General features: G+C 40.6%; 1 protein-coding gene across 1 annotated transcript in view; it reads left to right on the top strand.

Annotated features, from left to right (window-relative positions):
- Positions 1–2705, top strand: part of LOC311239971 (carbohydrate sulfotransferase 12-like) — a 95041-nt gene extending 92336 nt beyond the window's left edge. Inside the window, exons 4-5 of the mRNA XM_084328439.1 lie at positions 1340–1519; positions 1912–2705. Of these exons, the coding sequence (XP_084184565.1) occupies positions 1340–1519; positions 1912–2460 (729 nt within the window). The 3' untranslated portion in view covers positions 2461–2705. The remainder of the gene's footprint in view (positions 1–1339; positions 1520–1911) is intronic.
- Positions 2706–16932: the final 14227 nt, after the last annotated feature.

The following is a 16932-nucleotide window of genomic DNA, read 5'->3' as shown; positions in this document are numbered from 1 at the left end:
ACAGGCCTTGGGCCTTTGATTTTGGCAGCTGCCTGTTTGTTGAAGTGTCTATATATGTTTCTTCTTTTTTGTATTATTATATGGCTGTTCTGTGTTAAGAGTGAGAAAATTGTGACCCTCTTGGTAGTCTAAGAGTTAACGTGTCAAAAATGCAGTAAATCAAGTCACTTTGCTTAGATTTATGGCATGTTAGACATCTAAGTATAAGGGAGCGGCCACACTGATCAAGATAAAGAGATTAAACAGACGGAAAGTACTGTACTGCTGTCCGTTGGTTTATTTTTAACCTAGATAGCATAATCGTGTGTTTGCTGAAACAAGAGCTTTGCTAAGGATGGTGACACAACAATATCCATATTTTTCTGTCTGATGATGATGAATCGGGCAGAGACCGATCATCAGGCCTTAACAAATGGATCCTCCTTACTGAAAGATAATGACAGTCTACATTTGTTTGACAGCCATAATGGAGCAGTGTGGCCTGGGCCCTAACAACACACACATACATACAAATGCACTGGCACCAATGCATGTGTAAATACACGCACAGACTAGAGCTCCTGTGGTGTTGTGAAATTTATAATAATAATAATAATAATAAACTCATGACAACACCGGTATTACTGTCACACCGGACATTTTACATAATGACGCTCAATATCTGTAGAGTGCTTACTTTGATCTTTAACGTTATGCGGCTACATTGATCCGCTGTGTCTGTCCGTCTACATCTGTTTTTAATACATTTTCAGTGACTATTATCCATTTGTTGACGGAGTTGATGTTGGGTTCTAATTTAAAAATAAACCAATGGACAATACCTTCCGTAAATGTTCTATCTGACAGATCGATGTAGCTGCAACCTTACATCGTGCAAACATACTGTGCTCTTCTCCAGTCCAGCTTTCGCTCTTTCGGTTTAAATCCGAAAGATTGCCAAATCCTCCGTCATTGTTGTGTAAGATTGTCGTGTCGTCTCTAAAGTCTTCCTTTTCTCCTTCACGTGAAGTTAATCTACTCTCAAAGTGAAACTTAAGCTACTCTACTGTGACTCGGGCAGACACTTTCACTTCATAATGTTGTCTGTGTTGATGACACTTAGTATACAAATAATAATAAAAAGAATGATATATATATATATTTGAATGTGGGCACTGATATCTGAAAATGTAATAAATGGGTTTCATTTCTTTAAATTATTTAAAAAAAGAACACACAGGTGGCCAAGTAATGTACTCTGTGGAGCCTGAACACTGAGTATCACAGACACACGCACACATAACATTTGATCTTATCTATCAAATCGACAACGTTGTGTTATCCCTTACCCTGCCCCCAGGTGGCGTGCAGTAACTGGAAGCGGATAATGATCGTTCTGAGTGAGAGCCTGCTGCAGGACGGTGCGCCGTACGGCGACCCGCTGGCCATCCCCAGAGACCTGGTGCACAACAGCAGCATGCACTTTACCTTCAACAAGTTCTGGAAGCGCTACGGCAAGTTCTCACGACACCTCATGAAGGTCAGTTCAGTTCCCGTGACACGGTATCTCAATGATCAGGATTTCATCCAGATATGATCCCATTGAAAGACGATAAATTATCCTAGTGAATTATCCACCAGCCCTGCTGCGTAGTACTGCTGTGTTCAGAGATGTTTACTTGGGTTTAGAAATGAGTACTTATTCATGCATTCACAAGTTTTTATTTATTTATTTTCTTCACAAGCTTCTCAATAGCCTAGCATAATATATTTTTTGTTTATTACAATTTAATAAGTAATTGATAAACAACACTTTTGATCATCTGTTGAGAAATTGAAAAACTGTTAGTTTTCTTCACTGTCTCAACTCTGCATGATGATCACTCATGATGCCTCGATTAAACAATGAAGTCTTGACATGTTCTCGTCCAGGTGAAGCTGAAAAAGTACACCAAGTTCCTGTTCGTCCGGGACCCCTTCGTACGCCTCATCTCCGCCTACCGCAACAAGTTCGAGCTGCGCAACGAAGACTTCTACCGGCGCTTCGCCCAGGTCATGCTGCGGCGCTACGCCCACCAGCCCACGCCCCCCGCCTCTGTGGACGAGGCCTTCACTGCGGGCCTCCACCCCTCCTTCGCCCACTTCATCCAGTATCTCCTGGACCCGCAGACGGAGAAGGAGATGCCCTTCAACGAGCACTGGCGGCAGGTGTACCGGCTGTGCCATCCCTGCCAGATCCAGTATGACTTTGTGGGACACCTGGAGACAGTGGAGGAGGATGCGGAACACCTGCTGCGTCAGCTGAAGGTGGACAACGTGGTGGAGTTTCCCACCTCCCACAGGAACCTGACGGCCAGCAGCTGGGAGTCGGACTGGTTCAGCACGGTGCCCCCAGAGGCCCGGAGGGAACTCTACAAGCTGTACGAGCCTGACTTCAGGCTCTTCGGCTACAACAGACCCGACTCCATCCTCAACGAGTGACGCGCCACACACCCACACACTTAGACAAAAGTGTGATGGGGTGCTTTATGTTATATAAACATACCACACTCCCAAGAATGACGTCGCTCCTTCTCCTGGGCTTTACACGTGCTTTCGCCATTTTTAATGTCACTCCGAAACTATGCCTTTGTGATGTCACATTTCTATTGTGGCTGACGTGACATTAGGCTTGGGCGGTATCCTTATTTTCAAACCGGCAAACCTTTATGTTATAATACCCCGGTGCACGGTATTTGACGGTATGACTTTCATTTTCATCCGCGGGGGGGGGGGGGGGTGGGGTTACGTGTTACCAAGTAAACAAATCATCGTCAGCTTTCAGAACGGTAGTCCCGCACCGGTAGAAGCCCGCACCGTTTTAGCGTTAGCATCTAGCCTATAGCCATGGCAGACTATTTGATTCCTTAAGGGCTAGAAATTGCCTGGGTTTTGGTCATATGCTCCCGAAATGCTCCCGTTGTTTGGCTACTTCTATGTGCAGTGAAAACTACTCGAATGCTTTATAACCTAGTCATTGATTTAGTTCAGGGTAATCTAAGATTAGCCGCAGAGCTAACGCTACTTAACGTGAGCTAACGCTAGTAGCTCACAAAGAGAGATAAACAGCTGACAGCGGATAGTACAGGACGGTACAAATACAATAAAAAGGCGGGTGGGGGCTGTTGTGTAAACCTTGTACTCTTTAGTTCACATATAATAATTTAGTTCACATATAATAGGCGACGGATTGCGCCACAACAACACTGCTCTCGTCACAACGCTTTACGGTATTTTCACAGCACTGTCGCAACATTACCGTAAAACGTGAACACACCGTTGTGACCCACTCGCTCCACTAGAGCGGTCTCGCCCTCTGCTGGCGCGTGTGTGCACTACACTCAGTGTGTGCACTACACTCAAAACTCCGTTTCACTGTTATAGAAACTGAAGCGCATCTGTGATTTTGACGGTGACGGACGGTATTGAAAATCAATACCGTAGGTATTTCTAAATACCCTGGTATACCTTAATACCGTCATACCGCCCAAGCCTACGTGACATCATGCCGGCCTCTGGCTGTTCTAAAGAAAACCTTGTGATGTCGCAGAGCAACCCTGTGTATTTGTGATGTCACTACTGATGCAGTGGACAGGAAGTAGAAGATTTAGACTTTGGGGGCATTAGTTTATACAGTGTTATAGTGAATTAGTTTTGAAAGGTAGCAGCACTTATATTAGATAACTTATTTGGATGCACAGCGTGTCAGTGTAGTGTTTCTCTTATGGTAAAGCATGACATGTATTTTTATGTTGGAATTCTTTTATTATTATAGATATTTTTTTCACATACCAATGACGGTAGTCCAACACGTCCGTACACAAGCTAGCTCTGAAAGCGGTACATAATAAACAAACTATCACCAATAAAGTCAATTTGACTTACCGTGGTATTGTGTTGGTGTCTTGTTACCATGGTAATGTGTTGGTGTCTCATGCCGCAATGAATTCCTGCCGCTGTGATTACGTTAAAGTACAAGAAAAAGTATGATTCTCCCATTTATCTCTGTTACCAAGGCAACAGGCTTTCGGTGTGCACTCAAGGACGGGGGCAATGGGCATTTAGAATAGATTAGAATAGCCTTCATGAACAAGAGATGCCTTGCTATACTGTTGTTAGTACAGACAGAGAGGGGCATAACATGATACTTTTCCCTGTACTTTAACGTAATCACAGTGCCAGGAATTCACTGCAGCATGAGAGACAAGACACCAACACATCACCACGGTAACAAGACACCAACACATCACCACGGTAACAAGACGCCAACGGTAAGTCAAATTGACGACAATTTTTTTTTATTATTTACTATTTGTGTGCCGCTTTCAGACCCAATGGAGAGCTAGCGTGTTGCTTTCAGACCCAATGGAGAGCTAGCTTGTTGCTTTCAGACCCAATGGAGAGCTAGCTTGCGTTATGTTCCATGGGTCTGATGTGTCGGGCTACAATGACGCCAATCAACCTTTGAGACATTCTAGAATTATTCCATCTATACAATCAGATTAAGGATTTACTCACCAGTTCCATAATATGTTTTGAAACTGTTAGCTTTACCATCGATAGGAACTGAACCCCCTCTCACCCACAAATTCCTTGCTGTCTGGGACTTCACACATTACGTTAAAAGTAGGGATGCACCGATACTGATACTGGTATCGGATATCAGTCCAATACCAGGCTAAAATAGAATATTGGTGTCAGAGAATTTCCTCAATATTAAAATTCGATGCCAGAACGCTAAGCAAAGTGACTTGAATTACTGCATTTTTGACACGCTAATGGAAAAAAAGGTCCATGATTTCAAAATGACGGTCCAAGTCTATAGTGTTCATTAAAAGTAATGGATCGGATTGGTACTCTGTATCGGCCGATACCCAAAGCCCAGGTATCGGTATCGGGATTGAAAAGATGGGTGCATCCTTATTTAAAAGCATGGATACATTTATGCTACCGTATATCAAGTAGAATAATTTATTAGAATATTATAGCAGCTTGATTTTTCATAATTGTCAAGAGCATGTAGTTGTATTGCAACACCATACCCAAGTAGGATAGAGTAGAGGTGAGTTCTCAGGAGATGGAACTTGAGCACAACAGTGCCGTTCCAGACAGGGTTGACCTTTTTGAGAGGATCGCTGGTTTCGTCTCAACTCGTCTCTCGGATGGAGGAAGTCGAGTCTCTGCATTCTTTTGATTTCATTGCCATTTCATCTCAGCTATTGCACACAGACCAGGCCCTGCGCCTCTCTGTACACTTTGTTTTATATAAAGGGAATGCTTCATTTTATTATTTTGCTTGTTCGTTGCCATGACATTGTTGCCATTTAGTTACCATTAAGACAGTGTGGTCCGTTTGGATGCATTCTAATTATCTGGGTAACCATGGCTACCATGACAGTGTTAGCGGTTGTTGTTCCCTGCTCTGCGTATAACTGGACTTTTTTTATTGAATAATTTCTTGGAATACAGCAAGAGAGGGACTGAGGAAAAAGAGGTCTAGACATAAAAGACACTTCCTTGACAACAATGTGGAAATTCCAAGACCGGCCACTGGGGCCAGGGTTCTATTCAGCGACCGACCACTTGGACCAGGGTTCTATTTTAAGGGAATATGTTTGAAGAATGCTGGTCCCAGTCAACACTCCAGTAGTTGTTTACCTGGGCATTGGTGACCAAACCTTTGTAATATAGGAATAATATTGGAATACTGTATTTTGTAGGAAGATCTGCAGCTTCAGCAGAGGTCATTACTGTACATGTAGCGTATGAGGAAGGTAGTTTGACCCTATGATAAGAGTGCAGTGCAGGTTATAATTAACACCAGCCGTCGGCCAAATGCTGGTAGATTTTGGCCGTGGTTGGTAAGCTTGTCTACTCTATACAGCCACTTTGGTAGGCCATCGTTGTTTGGATTATTTTCCATCCTTGAAATCAGTTTGGCTGGTTAAAAAATAAAACGACGATTTGGTGTTAAAAGGAGTGGGGAGTTGAGACAGTGCCTTTGGTTGCTATGGAGACAAAGTTTACACAGCAAAAAAATTTAAGTATTTTTGTAAGATGATTTTTACTTTGAATGCCATACAGTGTCACCTGTATGAAACAAGGTATATTTGATAATATGCTGTTTGTTCTATTGGGGCGCCTCAGTAACTCTTTACTTAAAACGTACATCTATGAAGTATTACAAGGATATTTATAATGAACACATCATAATACAGTAGCCTATAGACGGTTTTAGTGGAAGTATGTTGCTAGGGAACAGGACTAGTTGATTTCCTGTTGCAGTGTTTGCTAATAACAACTTGACAGGGAATTCAATGTAGTCCATTGTATAATGTTTGTTTGTTTGTTTTTGTCATGAAGTTGAAACCGTCTTCATGACCGTCAAGAACGTTGCTATTGCTAATGCATAATAAATCAGATTGACCCATATTAATAATGAATCAGATTGACCCATATCAATAATAAATCCGATTGACCCATATCAATAATAAATCAGATTTACCCATATCAATAACCAGACTAAATATCATGATGGGCCGGTTTCCAATTTACAACATGCAAAGACATGACACGTTAAGTCTTGAAGAACTAGAGGTTCTAAATTAATACAGTTGTACACTTGTATGACGTCATAACACCTTATAACCCATTATGACTGTATGGCTTAAGTAAAGTGTTACTGGTCCCACTTACCCTCTCCAGTAGTTCTGGGGGGACCAGGGGATAACAGGGAATACCAGAGCCCCTCTGGTAGAAATGACTACCTGTGGCTTGGTGGTGGTGGTGAGGGATTGTTTGTGTGATCCAAGTCAATTTTCAATGTGCTTTTTTAAAGTGATACATTATTTCCAGCAGATTCCTCAGTGTACCTACCTTGCCTAATGATTGATGTGTAATTTGAGTGTTGCACACTGACTGAACCGCTGTGTGTTTTGTTACTGTATGTAATGCCATTGGGGCATGATCTGTGCCACAGACACCCAAGAGTCACATACACACACTGTTGAATTGATGTGGTTTCATTGCCTTTTGGTTTGTTTTTTTTATTTTTATTTTTAAAGATGCAGGGCGTTTTGTATGAGATTGTATTGTTTTTTAAGTCTCAGTACATATGAGATTGTATAGATTTGTGTGTGTGAAATTGAACCTCTGCCTTTTTAAAGGTGCCGTGTTGCAGATTTTGAAGATGAATATTGCACCAAACAACTATTAACCATGTAAAGATACATTGGAGTAATGGTGTCCTGAGCAGAGAATGAAGTCACACTCACTCTGTGTGTGTTGTTATTCCAGCTTCTCTGTTCTTTGTTTTGGTAGCCAGCCCGTGCGTGCGTGCATGTATGTATGCCCTCCCTACTTCCCAATTCCCCATGTGGAATGCACCTGATTTGGTAAATGCGCTGTTAGTTAGGGTGGCCCCCTGTTTCTCAGCTCCCCTTACGATGCAGCACACTCAAGTAAACTCTTTTGGTTAACTAAAATATAACAAAAATAACATTTTAGGCAAGAAATTGTTTATTAAAAATACTTCCTTGAAATAATTACTTTGCCGAGAATGCAAAAGGAGGGGGGGGGGCAAGGTGTGCGCTTCTTTGTTTTGGTCTGAGATGCTGGTGCTTTAGTGCGACGACATCTATTGGCTGAATCTGCGACATGGCACCTTTTAATGGGTTTGTTCACACCTGGATTGGTTAGAGTTACATAATACATACTGGGCTGGAGTTCCACAATAATTTCACTACCAAGGTCATCTTTAGGGCAATTATTTGGTTTACGATAGAACACAGATGATCTGAGTACTAGCCTGATGCGTCTGTTACATGAAACAAGTTTAGCTCTTATTGATCAAACTTCTCAGAGTAGGATCTGATCTGGGATCACTGACGAGGTCCCATTGATCATCTCATCCATGATTACTTATTTAGGATTAAATTCAAGAATAGATTCTAGAATGCTAGTCAAATATGATTCAAGAACAGCACTTGCAAATATGATCAGCACTCTAGCTCTGAACTGCTTGAGGATTGTCACTTTCTGACCAAACTGCAAAACGCTGGAGTAATTTTCACCTAAAGGGTGATTGAAAATATGATCTCTACCCTTTCCATAGCCTTATGCCGAAGCCCCAATTAGAGACTAACAATGGAACATGTTTTTGTGATCATCGCTACTCAAAGATGCATCCATAATTATTTGTTTTGTCGCTTGGCCAAAGGGTAACGGCTGAATTCCAGCCCAGAACAAGTTGGATGGAAAAACGACGGGAGGGTCATTTCACCAGATAATATGTTTGACCTACCTGTCTCTCCTCTCTCAGAGAGAGTAATGGAATGTACCAGACTGTTGTCGCTTGACAGGATCCATTAATTTATTGCAGTGTTATATTTCATCAGTATTATGGTGTAATGCTTCATTTGGTGATCACAAGAGAGAAATAAAGATTGCGTGGCATGATGGAAAGATTTGCAGTTCTCGCTCTCTTTCTCTCCCTTTCTCTGGCTCCCTGTGTGTGTGTGGACTGCTTCACTCTGGTGGTGGAAAGAATGCATTGCACATTTTTAGCACAGCACACCCCTTTGGATGACTGCTAAGATGTTTTGTGTGGGCTGTGACCTGGATGGGTTTCCATGATGCAGGTGGTGAGTGTAGCTGAGTAGCCTAGTAACCTCAATTTCTCTCTTTTTGAAGTAGTAAATTGATGGGACTGCATTTTATATAGTGTTTTTATAGTTTTTTGATCATTCAAAACGCGCTTCACAACTTATGCCTCACATTCACACACGCTGACAACAAGCAACCATGCAAGGTGCCAACCTGCTCACCTGGAGCAGCTAGGGGTTCAGTGTTTCGCTCAAAGACACTTCTCGACACGCCGGAAGGATCCAGGATCAAACCGGGAACCTTCAGACTACCAGACGACCTCCCTACCTATACTAGATTACTGCCACCCACTTTGTGCACATGATACATATTGGTGTAGAATTCACTACAGCATCCCCACTGTGTCAGTGTGTTAATCTTTATTCAAATACATCACAACACCCAAAAGGGTTTGCAGTCTATGTACAATACACACGTCATTTATATTTATTCATGGTGAATATTTACAATATATAGGGTGTAAGGGAGAAAGAAAATAAAGATATTTTAGTGTCAATACTGACACACTTGTTTAGCACCAAACAAGTATATCTGAACAGCAAAACATAATTCGACCTACCGGTATTCAAAATTCAAGCCTGGCCTAGATCATGCATGTTAAAGGGGAACTTCACCAAAAAACAATGCTGATTTATTTTGTACATAATCTCACACACATCCAAAAACTCTAAACAGTTTTGCACACATTCATTTAGTTTGACAGTTATTGAGAGTAAATGAGTTTGAGTTTGGCCAAACTATATGATGTCATCGGGGACATGGAATCCTTGTCTTGTGTTAATTACAGCTCAATGAAATAATGTAGATGAAGAAATAGCAATACCTTGTAATTTAATTGAGCTGTAATTAACACAAGGATTCAATGTCCCTGATTACATCACTGGTGGACAAATTCAAACTAATTTACTGTCAAACTAAATGAATGAGTGCAAAACTGTTTAGTTTTTGGATGTGTGTGAGATTATGGGCAACATTTATTTGTATTGTTTTAGTGCCCCTTTCATGACAAAATACAGTACAAGGCACAACCTTTGACACAATATTGTGTTTGTGTTCCACAAAACCATGTATCATTAAATCACCAATTTCCTTTTTATTTTTTTGGTCCACTTTTTCTCCCATTTTCTATATTTTCTCCAATCCCAATTTCGTATCATCCAATTCAACCCTCCCCTGTCACGAACGCTGTTTCTTGCCTCCCACAAGCCGGCTGCAATGTGGACTAAGTCATACATAGCACAAGTCCCCTCCGGTACTTGAGGTAATAGCAGTCGCATCTTTTCACCTGCGCAGCTCGATCTCTCAGTGGCGAGGAGTAACGCGTGGGAGGCTCACGCTGCCCCCGACACTTCCTGATTCTACTGCGCAGGCGCACCAACCGACCTGTAGGAGTCGCTGTCCACAACGCCCGATCCCCACCCATCAGTTTCCCACCCCCTAATACGGCCAATGTGTATTAGTATGAACGACCAGTGGCGAGCGCCTTGCCCACTACGCCACGTAGCCGCCCTCCCAATTTCCTTTTATTAAAGGAGCTATAGGCGGCCGTTGCTTTTGGGCAGAACAATATTCACAATCAGAATGCATCAGGATGCCTCCAAAGCCACACCCCACTAGGTAGTTAGCTAGCATCTATAGCAGCAGGCCTTGTGTATGTGCGCAGCTGTTATGCGCATAACAAGCGAACACGTTACTAGAGGGTTTGATAGACAGCTTGCTCGTTCCAATCATTTGACTTCGTTTGATTGGATGTCGTTGTTTTAGCTCCTGCCCCTTACCGGAACTCGTGGCCGCCTATTGATCCTTTAAAATGTACTTATTTAACTTTTTTTGTGACAGTCGATATTGTCTCCCATGTAAAGAAAATGTGTTAACACTTCAAGGGACACAAATAACAGTAATGATTCAAAACTACCGCTATACCTTCACAAGGTGTAGGAAGAACAAATATTATTTAACTCATAGTTAACTTTTAGAATTAGAGGTAAGCAGATGGAAAATCAGGGTTATCAGAGAGTCAAATGAAGCTCTTTATTCAATGTGTGATTGGGAAGGGAAGTAGAAGCCATTCTGGAAGGATTTTCCCTGTATCCGAGACCTTTGAGTAACTGATGGTTAATTAACGGTTTGTTAACGTAAAGTTCCTGATTAGTTCCATTACATCACTTCTGGTATTACCAAAAAGATTTCAAGAAACAAACAGCCATCTGTAGCACGTTGTAAAAATACTTGGGCATCAATGGGATAATTAATATGTTGTTTTCAGTTCCTGAAAATAGTTTTCTTATGCTGCCAGTTGAGTCAGTTCAAGAGCACTTTCATATGGGATGGAGGCTCAGCCAAAAATATCATACCACAGAATTAAAAACAAATTTGACAGTATAATAATATTTGGTTTTCCCAGAACAAATTACACTGTGATGTGACAATCTTTTGATGTAATTTCATGGTTCAACTACAATATTTTCATGAACTCACAGCACTAATGGAGAATCATAATTCTTTCTGCCTGATTTCTGCATCTCTAATAGTATTGGGTGGAGGAGGATAGTATTTCTAATAGTGTTGGGTGGAGGATAGTATTTCTAATAGTATTGGGTGGAGGATAGTATTTATAATAGTATTGGATGGAGGGTAGTATTTATAATAGTATTGGATGGAGGGTAGTATTTCTAAAAGTATTAGATGGAGGATAGTATTTATAATAGTATTGGATGGAGGGTAGTATTTATAATGGTATTGGATGGAGGATAGTATTTATAATAGTATTGGATGGAGGATAGTATTTATAATAGTATTGGATGGAGGATAGTATTTATAATAGTATTGGATGGAGGATAGTATTTATAATAGTATTGGATGGAGGGCAGTATTTTAACCCCTTCATCACTGATTCCATGGATTGATGAAAACCCCATCTCTGACAGAAACTGAAACCACTTGGATATTATGCCTAACTATTCAAAGCATAATACTGAGTAGATTGTGAAATATGAACTGAATATTCATTCTTGGCATTCTTGGGTACATCGTTACATAGATAATGTTGATGATTTTTGTTGGGATACCTTGCAATTGTCTGAACCTTTTTCATGGCAAGGAAACCCTTAAATCGATACACTGCAGACCCCCCACATCTGAGAAGATCGTTGTTTGTTAGAAACAAGTTCAGAGTTCAGAACTCCATAACTGTCTTATACTGTAGCTGAAGAGGTAGCAGTGGAGAAACCATACATTGGGCCAACTTCTAGTAGCATTTGATGTGATCGATCACAATCTTTTAATACAAAAACTCATCTGCTATGGTTTTAATAACTCAGCAATTTTTTTTAAGGAGTTATTTGTCCTCGAGGTCTCAGATGGTCTATTTTAATGGTGCTTTGTCAGGCAGCAGAGGGTTAGAATGCGGTGTCCCACAGGGGAGTTGCCTGGGGCCCCTCTTATTCTCAATATTATATGCTGATGATTCAACCCTTTATTATGCTGCAGCTACAAACTCTGAGCTTAATCAGGTTTTGGCTGGTGAATTGGACATTTTATATGACTGGATAAAAACAAATAAGTTGGTGCTTAACATATCAAAAACTGTTTCTATGCTTTTTGGGACCAATCAAAGATTGGCACGTAAACCTACATTGGTTCTACAAATCAGGGTTCAAGTTATCACCTGAGAGCTATGGGGGCCCCTGAATTCTTTTTTTTTACTCTTTTTTTTCCTGAAATTTTGGCAATTTTTAAAGTCATATTTAGAGGAATATCTCATTAGGATCAGAGTCTAATACTAATGAAAACGAATGAAACTGGCCCCCGTAAATGTCCAAACCCCCCCTCCTAATGTACATTTTCTGTTAGGATCTCTGTTTAACAGTACTGTATATTTGTATATATTGTATGTCACAAATGTAACAGTACTGTATATCTATGTCATCATGTATGTCATTAATGTCATGATCTGTATATCTGTATGTTGTGTATGTCATAAATGTCATTATGAATTGAAAATGGGGGACCCTGATGTAAACGAGACGAAAGTCTTTTTCTGGTCTGCATCCCCTTAACACTTTGACTGCCATGAAACGTGTTTTGACGTCATTGCTGGCCATGCTCAAGTTGCCGGGGGACGCTGTACAGCGTCCTTATATCAATATTTCAAAAATCTGCGATCGGATTCATATGTCCCCTCCGCTGGCCTGAGATCCACCAGCAGGACCCACTGAGCTCTCTGGCGGTTCAGGAGCGCCATCTGGTGGCCGATCGGCGCAATCGCTTTAACAGGAAGTGGCATAGAGGTTGTGCTACGTCCGTAGTACTTCCGGGTGCTCGCTATAGGTCCCGCGACTCTGGCTCGTCACGCTACACAGTGATCGATTGCCAATAACTCGATAAACAACATGATTTGGACGTATATACCATTATACAAGCTGGAGATGGACCGGGTAAATTTACATCCCATAATGATAAGATTTCAACTCTATGATGATCGCCCAACGGCGCGCGGAGACTGGGGTGAGTTTCAGCGTGTAACGTTACCGTCTTCGATACTAACTGCTATTATCAACATTTGACCCACATTAGATGATTGGTATAACGCTGCCCACGGAATTATAAACGGCCCCTAGCCCATCCGGTCAACATCAGATGACGTGCAGTAACTTCTAGAAGTACGTCTAGTTGTAATTTTTTATATCGCGCTGATTGCCATAAAACTGTATTGCATCATCAATATAATGTATTTGGGGCTATAGATCACGTTCTGGAGAAAGCTGCAGAAAGAGATGAAAACATACTTATACATTAGACCATACTTTACTATGAATATGTGAATGAAAAAGTTTAACGTTGCTACACAATGAACAATACATATAGGACTTTGAATGGGCCCTAATAATGGCAATGTAGCAATAGAATTTAAAAAGTTATAGCCCTGCAAAGAAGGGGACTTTCTCCATAGACAAATAGCGCTGGCAATCTATGGTATATCATGAATTTAACCTTAGGCAACCAAAGTGTTAACAATTGTGTGTATTGAGCCGTACTGTATTGTACCCATTCTGCAATATGTTAGTTTTCAATCAATCAATCAATCACATCACACAACAGTCTAATCATTAGACTATAGTGTGATGTCATTATTCAGTCTCATTCTTAACCATCAATATTTGTTAATTTACTTACTCACCTCTGATATATAATGCCATATGTACTTATTTGCATCTGATCAAATAATACAACAATTTAATTTGAGAAATGAGACCAAATTTATGAACTTGAATGAACATTTATTTGTTTATATTTTAAATCAAAAACTAACAAAAAAATCGAATGGAAAATAAATAGTTGTATGGCACTTAACAGCAGCATTTACCTTGCAAATAACCAGCTGTATTTAGTTTTCCAAAAGGTCCACTCACTACTAGCACTGTCAACCAGTAGCGCTGCTAGCTGCTGCACTAACAGCATTAGTCGAAGTCTTTGACTAGTCTTTGGCCTTTTTATAAAGACAAAGCTGTCCAGCCTTGTGGCATGGTTAAGCATTTTCTTTCGGCGGCATGTGATGTGTACACTGTTTAATTTTTACTTGAGTCGCAGTTGCAGGAGACAATTGTGTTTACATAATGTTAAGCTGGCTGCTTCTTCTTCACCAAGTGGGTTGGAGTAGCGTTAGACACGCTCATGGGCGACACATAGCGGCTTGGAGGTGAAACGCAGCCTATTTAACATTAATTACTTGGTTATTTAAAAAACTGAAAAGACAAATATTATCTATTACGAATTTATTTAGGTAACATAAATAATACTAATTCGTACATTGAAAAAAAATATATAAAAAAAAAAATTTAATATTAATTTTTTGAGAGACCCCCACAGGTATTGTTGACTATGGGGGCTCAGACTATCTATGGGGGCTGAGCCCCCATTGGCCCCCACATAATTCGAACACTGCTACAAATTGCAGGTCAACCTATACAGCAGGTTGAAAAAACTAAGCTTCTAGGCCTTGATAGTACTTTATCATGGTCTGATCACATAAACAAAACTGTTTTTAAAATGGGTAGAGCTGTTGCTACTGCCAGGAAATGTGCACCATTCCTTCCATTTGCATTGTTTAATCAGATTGTTTGTGCTTTGGTTTTGTGCCACTTGGATTACTGTTCTGTAGTGTGGGCTTCTGCTTCAAAACAGTTGCTAAATAGGTTACAAGTGGTACAAAATAAGGCAGCAAGACTGGTTCTTGGTTGTTCATATAGGACTAGTGTTGTTCAAATGCATGAACGTCTTAGTTGGCGGAGTGTTGAGAAAAGACTTTCTGCCAACTTATTTGTTTTCATAAAGTGATCACAACCCACAGTCCTAAATATATCACGGATAAAATAATTTACAGCTCAAATGTGCACATGCATTTTACCAGAGGGGAAAGTAGAGGGCAGATTATTCTACCCCATGCAAATACTAACAGTATGCAAAGAACAGTTTTATATAGGGCTATCAGGGCATGGAATTATCTTCCAAGTGACATACGTGACATAAGAGGTGTAGCAAGCTTCAAAAATAAATTAAAATCTTACATGTGAGCCAATATTGATAATGTTGAGTTATGTAATATGTTACCGTTGATGTATATATTTAGATATAATTTGTTTGTGTGTTAATGTTCTTGTGTTTCCTCGGTTGGTACGTCTTGCTATGTTTTAATTGTATTATGTTTTAATTGCAATGTATATGTTGTAATGTTTTAATGTTGTCTCGGACCCCAGGAAGACTAGTTGACGTCTTGGCGTCAGCTAATGGGGATCCTTTGCTAATAAACAAATAAACAAATAAACTGAAATCAAAACTGTTCCCAATTTCTCTGGGGACCCCCTAGAACCCACTCAAAGACCCCTGGAGGTCCTCGGATCCCACGTTGAGAAGCACCAGTGTATGTGATCAAAATAAAAATACATCCCCACTCTTTTACACAAGGCCATTCCAGGGACAAAGATATAATCACAGGCTGTCCTCCCTTTCATTTCAGATAAGGCCAAAAGGGCAAAATGGTCATAAAACAGCAATTGGTTTGAGTGTTTTGGGAAACCAGCCTTTTTATCTCTCCCTGGGCTCGATCAGAGGCCTTTCTCAACATATTATTAGATAGATAACCCAAACTGACCCCTGTTAGAATAGTTCAGTTAGTGTTTATTCCATTTGGAACACAGTTTAACACACACTGTTCTGATAAACGGTGATCAAACAGAAACAGCATCATGCTGGATTATTTTTTGTTTTTGTTTTTTCAGAGCAGGACAAACATTTATGAAATTAAGTTTCACCTTTAGACCCAGTCTATGAATACACTACGCCCCAAGACCATTTTAGGTCCCAGTGCTTGTTTAAAAAAAAAAGAATTATGAAATTAAATGTCTTTTCATTGTTTTGTGTCCATCTAGGTGTGAGGGAATGATGTTTTAGTGTTGGGGGATCAGAGTCGTCCTTAAAGTCATATACTGTAGGGTCAAAATACATATTTTTTATGCTTTCAGGATTGTAATCTTGTGAGAATTTTGTCACAACAAAAACTGGCCACTGACACTGATCCCCTCTATGAGGAGCTAGCCATAGACCCCCCCCCCCCCCCCCACACACACACACAAATCAACTCAGTCAGTCCTTTGTGGCAGTAGCTCCACAGCCAGGGCGAGGACTGACCTGGCTAACAGCCAGAGAACTAACAGCCGGAGAACTTGAGAACTGTTAGAACTCTTAACTACTGAACCTTGCATGGACTCTGGTGCACCTTGCACAAGGACTCACACATCACTCATTCAATTACTAGCACCTTAATTGTGATTTGTATACACACAACTATATTTATTGATAACGCGCTTAATTTGTTTATTTATACCAGGGTAGACTAAGACTCTTAGCTTATCTTAGATTCAGTGAACATGGGGCCAAGTGTGGGACCATCTGAATGTTTTTTTTTATACAAGCATCAAAGTGCCAGAACAGAATGAATGTGAATGGACCTGCGGGGGAAGCAACAGTTGTGATTGGAGGATCAAGAAAATAGAGCAGGGTTTGAGATAGGTCAATCATTGTATGTGGATCCAACCCTCTAGTCCAGTAGCCTCCATCAGTGGTTCTCTGCCCCCAAATTGTTGCACATGATTAGACTATTTGATAACATTTTGTCTCAGCCCCATCCTAGAAGATTTTTGTTGTTGGATATGATTTAGTGCAGAATTCCATTTTCCCATTCTCTCATCGGGC

This window comes from Notolepis coatsorum (assembly GCF_963971535.1).
Source record: "Notolepis coatsorum genome assembly, chromosome: 14".
Classification (NCBI taxonomy): Eukaryota; Metazoa; Chordata; class Actinopteri; order Aulopiformes; family Paralepididae; genus Notolepis; species Notolepis coatsorum.
The sequence above is the reverse complement of the archived record's forward strand: the minus strand, read 5'-3'. Positions and strand labels throughout refer to the sequence as shown.